This window comes from Homalodisca vitripennis, chromosome 3, assembly GCF_021130785.1.
Source record: "Homalodisca vitripennis isolate AUS2020 chromosome 3, UT_GWSS_2.1, whole genome shotgun sequence".
Classification (NCBI taxonomy): domain Eukaryota; kingdom Metazoa; phylum Arthropoda; class Insecta; order Hemiptera; family Cicadellidae; genus Homalodisca; species Homalodisca vitripennis.
The window spans coordinates 197141308-197157636 of NC_060209.1; the positions used below are offsets into that span (position 1 = coordinate 197141308).

General features: G+C 36.5%; 1 protein-coding gene across 4 annotated transcripts in view; it reads right to left on the reverse strand.

The window, feature by feature from the left end:
- LOC124357997 (lipase 1-like) overlaps positions 1–12313 on the reverse strand; it is a 39515-nt gene extending 27202 nt beyond the window's left edge. Inside the window, exons 1-5 of one of the 4 annotated variants that reach the window (XM_046810203.1) lie at positions 12210–12280; positions 6225–6263; positions 5542–5690; positions 4952–5129; positions 1103–1217 (exon numbers count right to left, since the gene is read on the reverse strand). In XM_046810203.1, the coding sequence (XP_046666159.1) occupies positions 1103–1217; positions 4952–5129; positions 5542–5670 (422 nt within the window). In that variant the 5' untranslated portion in view covers positions 5671–5690; positions 6225–6263; positions 12210–12280. The other 3 variants (XM_046810204.1, XM_046810202.1, XM_046810205.1) reach the window with 3 other exon arrangements.
- Positions 12314–16329: the final 4016 nt, after the last annotated feature.

Genomic DNA, 16329 nt, shown 5'->3' on the forward strand with positions numbered 1-16329 from the left:
TTTAAAATTGTATCATTGTGTAAATAAATATATAACACTTTATATACTTGACACAATAACTTACTTACAGGTTTTTTGCAATTTGCCAACATTCATAGGAGTGTGACAAAACACGTTTTGAAAGTTTGCTCCTCAATTATAATTAACAGAAAGATTAATTTTCTTCTAGTATTAAATTACACTACGGCTTTGTTAGCTAGAAAAGATCTAATCAATGTTTGTAGTCCTTTTTTTAAATCCCGTCAGGACGAAACTAGTAGTGAATTGGAATAGGAGCTAATATTAACCGTGCTAAAATTTAATTTAGAATTCTATGAGCTTTAAATACTGTTATTAAATAATGCAGTAAGTTAATCAATACAGTTACTTTGGATTCATTAATAAATAAATAAGTATTTCATAAATTTATTCAAACCAATCCATAGCCCGCCAAAAGAAGGCCACTTTAATAAGAAACGACAATAACCTCTCACTAGTACGCCTGGATAGCCACTGAACGGAGAAACGCCCTGTCTGACATCAAAATGGTCGCGAGTCCCGCCCCTAGCGGCCACAAAGCGAACAAACGCGAAGCTTCGTTCCGTGACGAGAAACGAAAGTTTTTCCCCGTGAAAAACATACATCCATAGCCCGCCAAAAGTAGTCACTTCAAAAAATAATTCACTAACAACGTAAACAAAATAAACTTAACAAATCTTGAACCAATAAATATTAATATTTGAACGCATAACTTTGAGATCAAAAACATAGGCCGAAGAACGCCTGTCTGTTATGCCTCTATTACCCATGACCGGCGGCGCTACCACAGTCACTGCTCAAGTTGGTATTTTCCGTTTTACACCGTCGCTGATTACCTGTTATTCTGCGAATGAGGTATCTAATGCGCTAGTTCTGAGTAGTGACATGCATGGTGCCTGTTCCAGTCACCCCAGGGTAAGCTTAAGGGTTTTCCACGTACAACTTTTGCAGTTGTTATCCATGACTTAGATGGGTTCATCGCAACATATTTAATAGACTGAAAAAGGTAGTTTTCAATCTTCAAAATGTAGTATTCTATTTATCCAAAATACCAGTATTCTTTCAAGTAAAAGTGAGTACAAACCTAAAATCCCAAAACTCTTTGTCCTCGGGTTTAAGTTTGGCATGGCTCCTGGAGTAAGCGTTGCCTCTAGCATTAGTCATCCAGACATCGTAGCCAGCATCGGACAGTCTAAATGCTGAAAAAACAATTGCAACTCACTTCTTTGATATTTTATATCTTACTTATGCAATATTCCGAAAATGAAAGATGTATCAGAGAAACTGCATTTCCAAAACCCTCTCCACTATCAGTTTTTTTATTTATTAACTATTTACGGCAGCTGTAATTTTAAATTTATTAATTTTCATTTAAGAATTTAGCTATTAACGAAATTGCCTCTAAAGGTTTACTTTCACACCACTGCACGTATAAAATATTAAAAAAAAATAAATCTGGATTCTGCAAATTACATAATGACATACACTACATAAATAAACTGCGTCCTCATAACCCTCAGCACATCGAACGCATGCTACAACTAACGTGTTACCTCCGGTTCACAGGTACGACAAACAATCGCGCATGCATTAAAGGCATTAGTTAAAAGATTAATGATTTTAAAGTAACCTATATAAAATCGTATACGTTTTATACATGACAATATGCCAAGTCTTATAACAAAATCTACATATGTTATGAGAAAAACTAAATTTATTGTCAGCATCGATAAAATTATAAAAGTATTAAAGATAATAATAATAATAATCTCTTTATTGCGTGTTTGACAATATGTAACATTGTATTGCAATAGTCAAATGCATCATAAAATATATCCTAACTACACATTCACTCACAGTCATACTTACATCTCAGCATTCTCACGACACAATCACACAGACTTCGGATCCATGATTTTCAATCATCCCAACGGCTCGTCATGAATTCATCAATCGAGTAAAACGCTTTAGACACCAACAGGCGTCTGAGACGAGTTTTGAATTGATTGAGGTTGTTGGAGTTTTTGATATCCTCAGGGAGCTTGTTGATTAGTCTGACACCCACCTGCTGAGGGAGGTGTTGCGATAATGCCAGTCTGCGTTGATGAGTTCGCAAGTTGTCCCTGCCTCTAGTTTCATATTGGTGAACGTCCCTGCTACTTATCAAGGCACATCTCGATCTGCAGTACACGATCACCTCAAAAACGTAAAGGCAGGGCAATGTCATCAATCCCAGCTCCCCGAAAGATGCCCTGCACGACTCTCTATAATTCAGTTTTAAAATTATCCTGACTGCTTTTTTTTGGAGTCTGAAAACCCGCTCCATTTTGTTTTTGGCACATCCTCCCCAGAGTCTTAATCTATACACAAGATGTGGATGGATTAGGCCGTAATAGGCCGTTTTTAGAACCTCTAGGGTACAGAACTTTGCTAGGTGCCGTAGGGCAAATATGCCTGTGGTAACTCTAGCACAGATGCTATCAACATGATCATTCCAGGTCAGTCCTCTGTCAAGGAACATCCCCAGAAACTTTGTGGAATCTGTATCCTCTAAAAGGGCATCATCCGCAAAGACAGAAGGTCGCATCGCATGATCATGCTGACGAAGACAAAAATTGATGACACTTGATTTTGACTGGTTTGTTGTCAAGTTCAATTCTGTGAAATATTGAATGCATGCGTTCAATCCCACAAAAGATTTGATTTCCAGGTCTTGTTTTGAATTGCTTTTGAAACAGAGAGTCGTGTCGTCAGCATATTGAACCAGAGCCCCAAGTTGGATTACTGAGTTCAATCTACAGACATAAATCAGGAAAAGGAGAGGTCCAAGGATAGATCCCTGAGGGACACCATGAGCGATTTTTATTTTGCTGGAAACGATGCTCGAGATCATCACACGCTGATCTCGATCTTTTAGATAAGACGTGAGCCATAAGTGTGGGAGACCCCGGACTCCACATTTTTCTAACTGTTGCAGCAGTGTCCCGTGATGCACACAGTCAAAGGCTTTGGAAAGATCGAGGAATATGCTTAGCACATGTTCACGACCTTCCAGTCCATCGACAACATTGTTCAGAAGGCTGTTCACCGCGCCAATTGTGGATTTGTTTTTTCGGAATCCAAATTGTTCTGAATTTAGAATTTTGTTTTTTTCTAGAAAGCTTTCCAGTCTTTCATAGAATAATTTTTCAAAAATTTTGCTGAACACAGGAAGAATTGAGATTGGACGATAGTTGCTTGCGAGGCAAGGATCGTCTTTTTTGAAAATCGGAATGACTTTGGCAGTCTTTAAAGAAGTTGGAAAATTTCCAGTTTCAAATGAGAAATTGATCAATTTTGTGAGCGGTCTCAAAATGTGCTTATAGCAACATTTGAGTAGCCATACTGACATCCCATTGGCGTCACTGGTTTTTTTTGTGTTCAGCCTCTGTATGACATATGCTACCTCCCCTCCCACACAGGGGCCAAGGCCATGGATGCAACCGGATCACTGACTTCTCTTCCGTGTAACTGAGATTCTTTAAATGACGAGTTCATTGTAGCCACGGTAGAGAGAAGTATTTATTGAATTGGTTAGCCACTTGAAATTGATCTTCGTAAATTTTGTTTTCAATTTTGATTGCAATCGGTTGGGAAGACTTTTTTGAGTTTATATCTCGAGAAAGGTTGTTAATAATTTTCCAAGCAGTTTTTGAGAAATTTTCACAATTACCTAAGGCTCTATTGATGTCATAGGCTTTGGCGGCTCGTATGACTTTTCTATAGATCCTGCGGTATGTTCTAAAGAAAGTTTTTGAAATCTTCGTTTTGGGTTCGAATAAAAATGTTGTGGTAGAATTTAAGCTTGTCTCGAGATATAAGAATTCCTTTAGACAACCAGCCATTTTTCCGTGGTTTTTGATTTTGTTTAGTTTTTTTAAACGGACAAGCAACATCCAAATAATAATTGAAACTATTACTGAAAGCTTGAAACCTGTCCTCAACATTCTCAAACTCATTTAAAAATGCCCAAGACTCGCGCTCCAGCAATTTATTTAGTCGGCAAATGTTTTGAAAATTGACAGATCTTGCAATTTTATATTTTGGGTTTTGATTTTCCAGCTTGCATCCATGAACCAGGACCTCCTGCGCAAAGTGGTCAGAGATCGCAGTGTTTAAAAACAGAGACCGTGGTGCCATGAATGTTGGTGATCACATTGTCGATGGCTGTGCTCGTCGTAGCGGTCACCCGTGTTGGTGAATTCACAGACTAATTTAGGTTGAAGTTCAGAATATCGCGCAGCCGCTGGGTGAGGGGGTCGGTGAGGTCCATTACATTAATGTTGAGCTCGCCGATTATGAGAAACTTCATTGAGTTTGAAAAAATAAAATTCATGAGCTGTTCTAGTTTTTCAAAAAGGAGTTAATACAGCCATTGGGGGATATGTACATCCCAATGACTGTTATTTTACCGAAATAATTGGAATTGATTTTGATGCCATCGGCTTCAAAATCCATGTCAGCAGTGCAGTTAATTTTGAAAGGTTCAAATTTGGAAAATTCTTTCAAAAAGATTGCCACAACACCCCTTTGAAGCTTGTTCAACAGAAATTATTTTGCCAAAAAATAATTTGGAATTTTGAAAAGGTGGATTGTTTCAGGGGAAAATCCGTGCTCAGAGACTATAAACACATCTGGTGTTTGCTCTTCGCACATTAAAGCCAATTCATCAATTTTGTTTGTTGCAATCTGAGCGTTTTGGTGAACCAATTTAATCTTTTGGGTTGAATTTGAATTTTGAATTTTTTGAGGTTTTTGAAAATTTTGATTTCGGTCATTTTTTTGCTGCAAGACTGGATCCCAAGTCATGCCTGATTAAAGAAAGGAATAAAATACTATACGTATAGACATACGCGTACTTGAATAATTGTGTAATTGACGTTAGAAAACCAACCTAATGATTCAGGATCGGTGACCCAGGCATCTGATGAAGCTTGATAACCGTGCTGAAATAAGACCGGTATGGCTGGCTTCTTGGCTTGAACCACCCGGAACAATGTCAGCTTGTAGCCGTCCACAGTCTCCACTGTGTGACTCTCTCCTGTGTGCTTTCGCTCCTTGATGATTTCCTCCTAGAGAAAACAATTTAAACAGAAACTTGTAGGGTTTATCCTTTACAGGGGTGAAGCAAAACCAAGGATATAGCTGGCTTCTTGGCTTAAACCACCCGGAACACTGTCAGCTTGTAGCCGTCCTCAGTCTCCACTGTGTGACTCTCTCCTGTGTACTTTCCCTCCTTGATGATTTCCTCCTTGAGAAATAATTTAAACAGAACCTTGTAGAATTTCTCCTTTCACTGGGATGTAGCAGTAACACCGGTATACCAGGCTTCTTGCCTTGAACCACCCGGAAAACTGTCAGCTTGTAGCCGTCCTCAGTCCCCATTCTTCTATTTATTTTGTCAAATATAATTTACAGCACTCAATACTTTAAAAGTATTCGGTACAATGTGTTCGTTTAGATGTAGTATAAATGTCTACATACCGTAGTGTACATTCCCCCATCAGCTTTCACAGGCATTAAAGGTCCTTCTATGTCATCATCATCGCCAAGCGAACAATGCGATAGTAGCACCAGAAGTGCTACTGTCAAGGTGTAGGTCTGCAGGTACATTGAATAGTGGGAATTACAACCTAAAACAGAGTTCGCATTAGTAAACAGCTAACAGGTCATATAAAAGAAATATTTTAACAAACAGCAAATTAATACAATAGACGATTTATTCCAATTTTTTACGTTCCAAGGTCACGTAATTTCACCTGTATATTATTGAAAGACAATATGGTTAGATAGGTATACCAAGAATTGAAATTCTACTGCAATTTTGCCAATTTAGTAGGTCAAAGAAAACTGTTAAAACATTATTACACGATATTGATTTATAATTGAAATTCATTACTAAATATCATAATTTTAACAGTTATTTACAAAAGTTAGTAACATCTTTCTACTGAAAAATCCTTTGTCATTCTTCACTGGGTAAGTGAGAGATTTGTACAGTATCCACGCTGCTAGTCCATGTTAGATCGACCATTAACACCTCTAGCATAAAAATAAATTTTACGTATTCATCAAAAAGATTCGCTGTATAATTGGGTTTCCAAAAATCGTTTACAAAAGTTGGTTCACTGACATGTTCATCCAAAAACTGAAAGGATTCTACTTACTGTTTTTTTCGTCTCTTGAAGATCACTTAAGGTCTGCAACTGAAAATGTAAAAATATGCATGTGTAACAGTTTGCTGATTAAAAAAAAGTAAAGAACGCCTTATTTTACCAGGCGAAGTTAGGGCTACGAAGCCCTCTCTAAACACTTAACCTGGGGACCAACGGCTCAAAGGTGACTTCCGAACCACCACCAATGGCCGGGCAGGCGGGCCGCTTGTAAGGACAGGACCGCTCAGCGGTCACCTGTCCAAGCAGCGGCCACGCTCGTCGTTGCTTGATCTGGTTATCTTGCGATAACCGCCGTACCCACTACACTGCGCCATTGGCCCACATACATACATACATATTACTATTAATGTATTATATATTAACATGGTATATAATATCATTAGTTTAAAATAATACGAGTTTAAAATAATAATCTCGTATCTTACAAGATTGTAAGTGCTATTTGAACATTTTTGGTTATCCCCACCTCCTTTCACCTAAGGGTCAAAGGTTTAAAAGCTATGATTATTAGTGTAGCCCTTTGTAAGAGTACACGTATAGTAAGAGTAAGAGTGCCACAAATAGATTTCACATATCTAAAATAATATAATAGTTCAGGGGGGGTGCAACTAATATGTATGTAACTAATAGTTAAGTCAGCCTAGTTCACTTACAGTACTAATATCCACCTGTTGACGTTGCTTCACTATTGACGGCAATTAATTTTTGCCGGATTGAAACCCTCTCGCGGGCTGTAGTTTGGAGACTCCTGCGGTAGACTAACAAACACTTAAGTTTCCGTTTTAGGTATAAATGAAGCACCATTAATTTTTGTACTGGAATATTACGATTATGGGAAACTGTATCAGAGGAACCCGTATTATTAAATCACTTTTTAACTATTACATCGGGATAAGGTGTGTTTTATTAATATTTATCGTAAGACTGATTAAGACTACATCGAATTTAACAATACTGAGGAAGGAGTAGTACTGTGGTTTAAAGGCGTACAGTTTTTAATTATTCTACTTATCGTTTGTCGTAAAAACGTATCCAGGAATAACTTTTTCTTTTTTTTGGGGGGCGGGGGATGTCAAGACGACTGATATTTTTTCGTAGTATACAGAAAGTATGGCAAGTGCAGTCGCTCATTCCCCATTTTAATCCTTAAACGTTGTTTACCCGTTTCATGCCGAGAACCATCTTTCAGCAGTACATGTTAGTAATACTGAATCATTTAAATAATAGTAATCGTTTGCTAAAAAAAAGTAATTGAAAAGGTAACAATTTGAGGGGTCCGGGTCCTTTGGACCCTCTCGCTGGCTAGGTCCTTGGCTTTTCCTATTGAAACGTTTCTATTAGAATGTAAAAGCTAATTTATAAAAAATACATTTCAATGACGTTGTTACTACTATAAAGGAATCTACTACTAAAATGAATCTTTGAGTTTTTTCAGTGTGTTTATTAAAAAACACTTTCATCCACTACTTTGTTACTTTTTATAAGTTGTAATACATTATCTTCGTTAACTCCTTATTCAAATTTGGCTTTCATTTATAGTCACAATGATACATCAATTAGATAGAAGCAATCCGTTTTCGGATGCGTTTTGAATAAGACTCGGATGAAGCACAAATGAAAATATCTGCTTGCTCTTCAAGCTTTACTGACGCTCAGACAATTACGAAACTGTACGTCCTTACAATCTAATGTTTAAGTATTACTCCTGTACAACATTAGTTGTTTAAAACACAGAAAACGTTATCCATTACAAACTATTAGGAAAGTTTTATCTCCCGTACAGTTTAAAATCCACTTACTTGTTCTGTACTGTTGTATTATTATGCGGTATCAGTAAACGTGACAAGAGTCACGATGAAACGTGACGGGAAGCTGTTTTACACTGTCAACTTAAGCTCTCATCATGGTCTTCTAATCACGTAAACCGAGCAGTGCTTGATTACGCAAAAGCGGTGTTAACAGGTACAACACGTGCTTAATGCAACTTTAACTTTCATGTTAACTGCTAACTATTTTCAGCTTATCCTGTATATGTACATTCGTAGCGCATATTTAAGTGAATACATTGTATTTTATGTTTGCGCAAATATCCTCGTTAATTACTGAATAAATTCCTATTATTATTTTGAATCAGAAGAGTAAACAAAAAATCGAAGTTTTCCAGTTTAAAGCATTCTCATGAAGTTGCGATGGTAGTTGTTAGCCAATGAACTGAGGTCATATCACATAATTCGTGAATGCTACAAGAGAGAATATAGACTACAGTAGACTACAGAGACTACAAGAACAGAGAGATGTTCCAGCTTTGTTACAGTTCACCCATGCGAGTATGGAGTGTTTGACTTTCAATTTTCAATACACCTTGTAATTAATCATTAACCAAGCCTATCGAAGTAGACCTTTACGTATAAACTATGTAATAAAAATACAACATCATATTATCAGGTCCAAGTGTTTCAAAATGAATTTGTACAGAAAAATGATAATTAATTGTTATCAGTTATATTGTCCATAATACTATACTAGGAACTGACCTTAGTATCGTGAAATTGACTAAGTTTTTCCAATAAGGTATTTTGTTATTAATAATTTGCTACGCATGCTAGTTCAGTGCAGGATAGGAAATTGGAGGGTCACGAAAGAATTGGAAATATCATATGATAATTCTATTCATATCATTAAAATATGATAATGCTTGACACATTTATCCCTTGGATATGTAAATTTGATAGATCTTAAGTCCTTATTAGGACTATTTGGCTGAAAAGCCAAATCCATGTGTGCTGCCTTGCTCTGGAAAGATCAACGATGTCGGCTAAGTGGTGAACTCTAAGATTGTACGTCTACACCTGACAAGAATAATCGACTCCCATTTTTGTGCCTAAATGTCCAGCTTGGCGAGTCTGATCAGTGCTGCAATCTAGTGGCCGATCGTGCAAGTTTGCAGGATTAAGGACGTTCCGCTATGCGTATAAGCGCCAGGGTGACAGTGAAAAAACTTGTTTTTACAATTTCACTTACAACTTTGGGGCATTGCGAAATAAGAGCTGATTGAATAACGTTTCTTTATTTGCTAGTTACTATAAGATCGTAAGAACGTAATTCTCTGAAACTCTCTTTTGATAATTAAAGATGATTGGTTAGGTCATGGAAATTTAGGTTAAGTTATTAAATTCCCACGAGGTGCATGGTGGGGTAAACGGTGCAGAAGTGTTGAGTATAGCCCCGTTACACATGGTAACATTAATAATTTGTATTTATGACAAAAATTCCGTAAATATTATACTCTTGCTCAAAATCTAATCGTAGCCTATTACAATCATAACTAGTCAGCTATAAAATGAGGAGCTTTTTTGAAGATGGTTCGTAAATATCAAAGAATCAAATGGGCAGACGAAGCAATGAAAGCGGCTATAGATGATGTTGTAAATAACGTCAAAAAATTAACAGAGGCATCCAGAGTTTACAGCATTCCAATTGTGTCACCGAGTGATAGACTTAAGACTCGTGATTCAACAGGTTAGCTTAATGGTTTAAACATGTATGCACAAAAGAGCAAGAAAATACAATCGGGGAACAAGTTTTACTTCTGGCTAGATCGATTTATGGTAGTTCCTCGGTTGACTTCCAGCGATTAGTGTTTGAATATGCTGATAAAAATGGTGTTCCAAACAAATTTAATAAATCAGCCATATTAGCAGAGCAAGATTTTTGAAGCGAAAACCCGGAAATCAGCATTCGGAAACCAGAAGCCACAAGAATGAATCGAATTACTGCTTTCTTTAGCAAAGAAGTGGATTTTTTTCAGTAAACTTAAATTGGAAATGGACAGACACTTATCAAGGATATATAATTTTGATGAGACAGAGAACTCCACAATCCAAAAATTAGGACAAATTTTGGACCCGAAAGATACTTAGCAATTGGGTGCTGCTACTAGTTGGGAAAAAGGGAAATATCACCGTGGGCTGTGCAATCTTTTTCTTTCCTTGCAAAAGGATGAGCCCTAATTTAGTTAAAGGAGGGCCACCAAATGCAATGTATCATTCTAGTAACTGAACAATTGTTGGTTATCTGGTTACACCGTTCTATTCTCCATGCTAAGCCAACCAACGAGAATTCCGTGCTTCTGGTATTAGACAACCACAACACCCACACTACCCTAACAGCGTACAATGTGTGCAGGGGAATGGAACAATAGCAGTGAAACTACCACTACACATCACATCGCCTCAGCCATTAGATATTAGTGTCTATAGCAGCATGAAAGCAGCATTCAACAAGGAACGTGACAAATTTTCTTAGGTCAAACTAACATTATAGGATAACTCCTTATGGGATCTCTGCTATTTTTAACAATGCTTATGTTAAGGTTGCTGTAGCAAAAGGTGTAAATGGATGTGCAAGGGCTGACGTATTCCCTCTTGATCCGGAAAAAATTCACAGAAGACGATTTTGCAGTGAAAGTGGAGGTTGAACAGAGATTAACTGTTATAGAAGATAAAGATAATGCTGGTGGCGAAGGTTCCAGGGATACTTCAGTCGCTGGAGAAATGGATGTGAATACAAACGAAGACCCAACTCCAGACAATGTAGGTCTAGACGTCGGATCTCTGCAGAATTTACCAACCATACCTTGCTTGGATAAAGTTGCTCAACCTCAATCTAAGGTTTCTTTTAAATCTCTCTGTCCCAAGCATTAGTTCAAAATAAAGAAAGAAATTCAAGACAACAAAATTCAGTTATTTTTACAAAGTCCCTAAATAAAACACAACTGTAAGAGTCTCTTAAAATAAAAGAAATAAAGAATAAAATTTTACAACTGCAGGGAAAGAAGAAAACAGTTAAAAAGGAAGAGCAGACAAAATCAACTCTAAACCAAAAAGACTCAATTCCAAGACAAAAGAAACTGGGAAATCCAAGAGCCGAAGAAGTATTAGGTTTGATGATTCGTCATCAGAGGACGAACTTCTTCACATAAAAAACATTTGCTAAGATGACTATTTCGATGATATGGATTTAAAGGAGTTATTTCTTGAAAACCGATTTAGAAGAGAAGTCTGGGGTTCATAGGGTATATGCATCTTGTGCGTAGATTATAGAAAAGTTTGTTGAGTTTGTGTAAAATACACTAACCAGAAGCAGGCAAAGTTTTATTAGTTTCAGTAATGTATAGTCACCTTATTGTAAACCTTTAGAACTAAGAGTACTATCTGTAGACAAAGTTTGTTGAGTTCGTGTAAAATACACTAACCAGAAGCAGGCAAAGTGTTATTAGTTCCAGTAATGTATAGTCACCTTATTGTATACCTTTAGAACTAAGAGTACTATCTGTAGACAAAGTTTGTTGAGTTCGTGTAAAATACACTAACCAGAAGCAGGCAAAGTGTTATTAGTTCCAGTAATGTATAGTCACCTTATTGTATACCTTTAGAACTAAGAGTACTATCTGTAGACAAAGTTTGTTGAGTTCGTGTAAAATACACTAACCAGAAGCAGGCAAAGTGTTATTAGTTCCAGTAATGTATAGTCACCTTATTGTATACCTTTAGAACTAAGAGTACTATCTGTAGACAAAGTTTGTCGAGTTCGTAAAAAATACACTAACCAGAAGCTGACAAAGTTTTATTGGTTCCAGTAATGTATAGTCACCTTATTGTACACCTTTAGAACTAAGAGTACTATCTGTAGGCAAAGTTTGTTGAGTTCGTGTAAAATACACTAACCAGAAGCAGGCAAAGTGTTATTTGTTCCAGTGTCGTATTTTCAACTTATTATAAACCCTAAGAATACTATATGTAGGCAAGGTTTGGCGGATTCTAGTAAACTGCACAAATCAGAATCAGTCAAGTGTTTTAACTATATCACATACCATAAGAACTAGGAGTACTACCTGAAAGCAAATTGTTGTACTTAAACTACTGAGAGTAGACAATACCATCAGCAAAGGGAACAAAACAAATTGAGTGAGCTTACCGTTCAGCATATGCACTGGCAGACAAACACTGACTAGGTCCCGTACACGCCATCCTCACTTCCTTTTCCTGGTAGAATTATCGTAAACGATCGGTAAAAACTATACGATATCATCATTGGTGCAGGTTTTTATTGTGTACGTAATTATCTCTCTCATATATCAATATACTCATCAACTTTGTTTTTGTTAACTTTGTTGTGTAATTTCCTTGTTATAGGATCAAAACCATGACACAGAAACAAGTATTATCGTGGTTTTTATCCTATAACAAGGAAATATATATATATATATATATATATATATATATATATATATATATATATATAAATAATGTGATTCAAGTATTTTTTGTTATTTTATGTTTCCTTCAACGCGTTTTGCCGTACTAGGTACGTCATGACACTTTTACTTGAGATCGGCGTTTTGCCGTACTGAGTACGTCATGGAGTAGTCGGTTATTTTTGTAGCTGTAACAGACGACTATCGAATGTTTTCAATGAAAAATGTATACCAATCGAAAGGAGAAGATTCAAACTTTCGATTAATTGAGTCGATATCTCGAAAAATCGATCTTTAGAAAAAATATCTGAGAAATCAGCTGCATTCAAGACGACGTCATTGCCGTGCAGCCGATCGTTTGTCAGCTTACGTTTGTTGTTGTTTACAGTCATTGTTAGTGTGATGGTTATGTTCAACTGACATATTTTTGTGTGTTTTACGTTCCTTTGTTTAGTTATTATTATTAGTTTTACAAGCTAACTATATTGCTCTGAAGAAGGAAATCCCGTTTTTACAGGAACAATTTGTTGTGTTTTATAAACATGAGTTGGGGATGGTTTGTAGGTTAGCTAGCTTTTAGGGAAATTAACCTAAAGTAGGTTAATTTTGTTTAATTTGGCTAATTAACACTAACAACATAGAAGTATAATAAAATAATTATAAACTTGGGTAATTTGCTTATATTATTTATAAAACACAAAAATCTCTAAAAAACCACCAGAAAAATCAACGCCAGGAGGGAGTATGACCATGAAAAAAAAAATAACGCGTTGAAGGGTTAAATGATTATTGAAGCTATATTAGGCTATTGCCACTTATAAAAATTTAATATCATATATATATATATATATATATATATATATATATATAAAACCCTAACAATACCTTCGATTATTGGTACCTGTTACACTTTACCAAAGATACTACTCACTGATTGCCATTTTTCAAGAACAAAACGTATGAACTTGAGACTTGGTATTTGGTATTTCACTTACGCGCAATAAGAAGGAATTAAAAATGTTTGCGTTTGAGCCCATAAAAATAGAGCCTTTTCCACTAAATCTGACAAATAAAGAGAGACCTGGAATAGTGAAATTGTTTACATAAGTACTTTTTGGTCCCTAGAAGCCACCACGTGTGTAACTTTGAGAAAATGTATGTAATATATTAAGGAAAAAATCAGCCCTCAGAAAAAGGTGGCGAACATTAATGCTCTTCTCCTTGACATTTCTGATTATTTTACACACTGTGTGTTCTTTCTTAAGGGGTTTAGTCCTTAACAATCACAAACTCATTATTTTAGTAATGTTTTACATTACACTGTTTAATGTTATTATACTACATGGAAGGCAAAAAATTGTGTTTTTCTTAATTGGTGTCGGTAACACTACTCTTGTATTTTAAGCTGTTAATTCTTATCGACTTAGTTGGGCCCACTAATACTATTCTTCTAATATTACAATTTGAATAATTAAAAGTAATTATATAAAATTGCCCAGTTTACTTCTATATGTTTTAACTCAAAAAATTTTATATTATTAAAGTACTTCATGTAATACTTAAAATATATATATTCTTTCCATAAAAAATATGAAATCTAATAGTTAGCTTAGCTTAAACGATATCAAAGTATGAAATAATCTAATCAGTTTAATCCCAGTGTTGTACCCATGCAAACTTCCTTAATTTGTGTGCTTATTCAGGCAGTTTATAGGCCTTCACGTTAAACTGTTACAAAATACTTAAATTAAATTAGCAACATGTTATGTATATAAATTTAAGATATACTCCACTGCTACTCAGAGTGTTAACACTGAGATATTTTTTAATTTATTTTATCTGTAAAGAGTGGAAAGCAGCATACTGTGGAATCTAGGTGAGTATTCTTTGTCCATAATTGCGTTATGTGTAGAAATAATATTATTTCAGCCCACATAATTAAAGAAACATTTGATATAAAGACACAAAAGACTTTACCAGGAAACTGCAACACCTACGTAAAAATATAACTTATTGAAGCTAAAAGAAAATTCCGTATACTTTATTTGTTATAGTATTTTTGAATACATACACTTATTAAAATAAAACTTAAAAATAAAATAATAAAATATTAATGCTTCAAAAAATAACCGAGTGATGACAAAAATATAAATTCCCGTACGTTGAATAAATTTCGCTGGAAAAAGTTATGATGTTTTAAAATTAAAATCAAGAAAACATTCCAAGAACATTTTTTACGTTTAATACAAACCCGTGGTTTTTTTAAGTTAGAACGCAATGTGGTGAAGGACATATAATATGTACTGACATTGGGCGAAAAATAATTACACGTGAAGAGTTTTATACGAAACAAGACACAGTCAAATATTTCCATAAATATAAAAATCCTTAGTATAAGTAGTTGAGTCACTATAAAAATTTTTTTTAGGATTTGTACGTCCAATATTATGTTAGACCAAAAATTAAAGTATGGTTTATAGTGTTGTGCGGTAGCTACGCGCCATTCATTTTCGGCGAAACATAAGTGAAGGGGAGGGGGAATTATGTAAATATTAAGATACATTATTTTGTCTTTTCTTTAAAAAAAGTTTCTTCATATTCAACCACTACTAGATACCAAAAAGGGGGGAGAGGTGGCACAGATTCCCAGTACAACGAATGAGAGTCGAATAATTTTACACCTCCACCCGCCTTGAGGAGTTCGCAGCATATGTCGATGTTGCCGGTTAGTGTTCTGTTGTTCGTGGTGTTAGTTATTGAGGTCTTGGTGCAGTTTAGAATCTTGGTAGTGAATGTGTATCGTTCCTTCAACACATGATTAAAGCATTCAGAAGCGAAATAATGTTCCAAGAAATGCATAGTAAGAATAAAGATCCGGTCTTCATATTATACTCCTCAAAAATCTGAATGCTTGTCATTGATGAGTGGCAGCAGGTTATTGGGTGACTGCTCGTTGCTCCTTTACGGAATCCTGCTCGCAGGGCAGACTGCCACTATAAGGCATGCTTGTCAGTGATGAGTGGCAGCAGGTTATATTGGGTGACTGCTCGTTGCTCCTTTACGGACTCCTGCTCGCAGGGCAGACTGTCACTCTAAGGCATGCTTGTCAGTGATGAGTGGCAGCAGGTTATTGGGTGACTGCTCGTTGCTCCTTTACGGACTCCTGCTCGCAGGGCAGACTGTCACTCTAAGGCATGCTTGTCAGTGATGAGTGGCAGCAGGTTATTGGGTGACTGCTCGTTGCTCCTTTACGGACTCCTGCTCGCAGGGCAGACTGTCACTCTAAGGCATGCTTGTCAGTGATGAGTGGCAGCAGGTTATTGGGTGACTGCTCGTTGCTCCTTTACGGACTCCTGCTCGCAGGGCAGGACTGTCACTCTAAGGCATGCTTGTCAGTGATGAGTGGCATGCAGGTTATTGGGTGACTGCTCGTTGCTCCTTTACGGACTCCTGCTCGCAGGGCAGACTGTCACTCTAAGGCATGCTTGTCAGTGACGAGTGTGTGCGTTACCCTGTTTTGGATATGTATCAAGCTGCAGGCTTCACTCCTAAATACCTTAGCACCAAGTATTACTATAACGATTCTGAGCAGGCGAAGGCCAAGTGAGAAGATATCGTGGACGTCTACATTCAACTTTTTCGTGTGGATGAATCGTCCGAGGCGGGAAGGCTTTTGCACATGGTGGTACGGAGCCTCATAAAGACCATCGGTGTCATGTTGCAACCCTCAGTCGGCACCATCCAGATGTGGTTCCATCAAAGCACTGATAACAATATGTGAGACCTTGGGTCTCGACAACGAAAATCAGAAACCGAACAGTTACATTTTGGATATTAAAG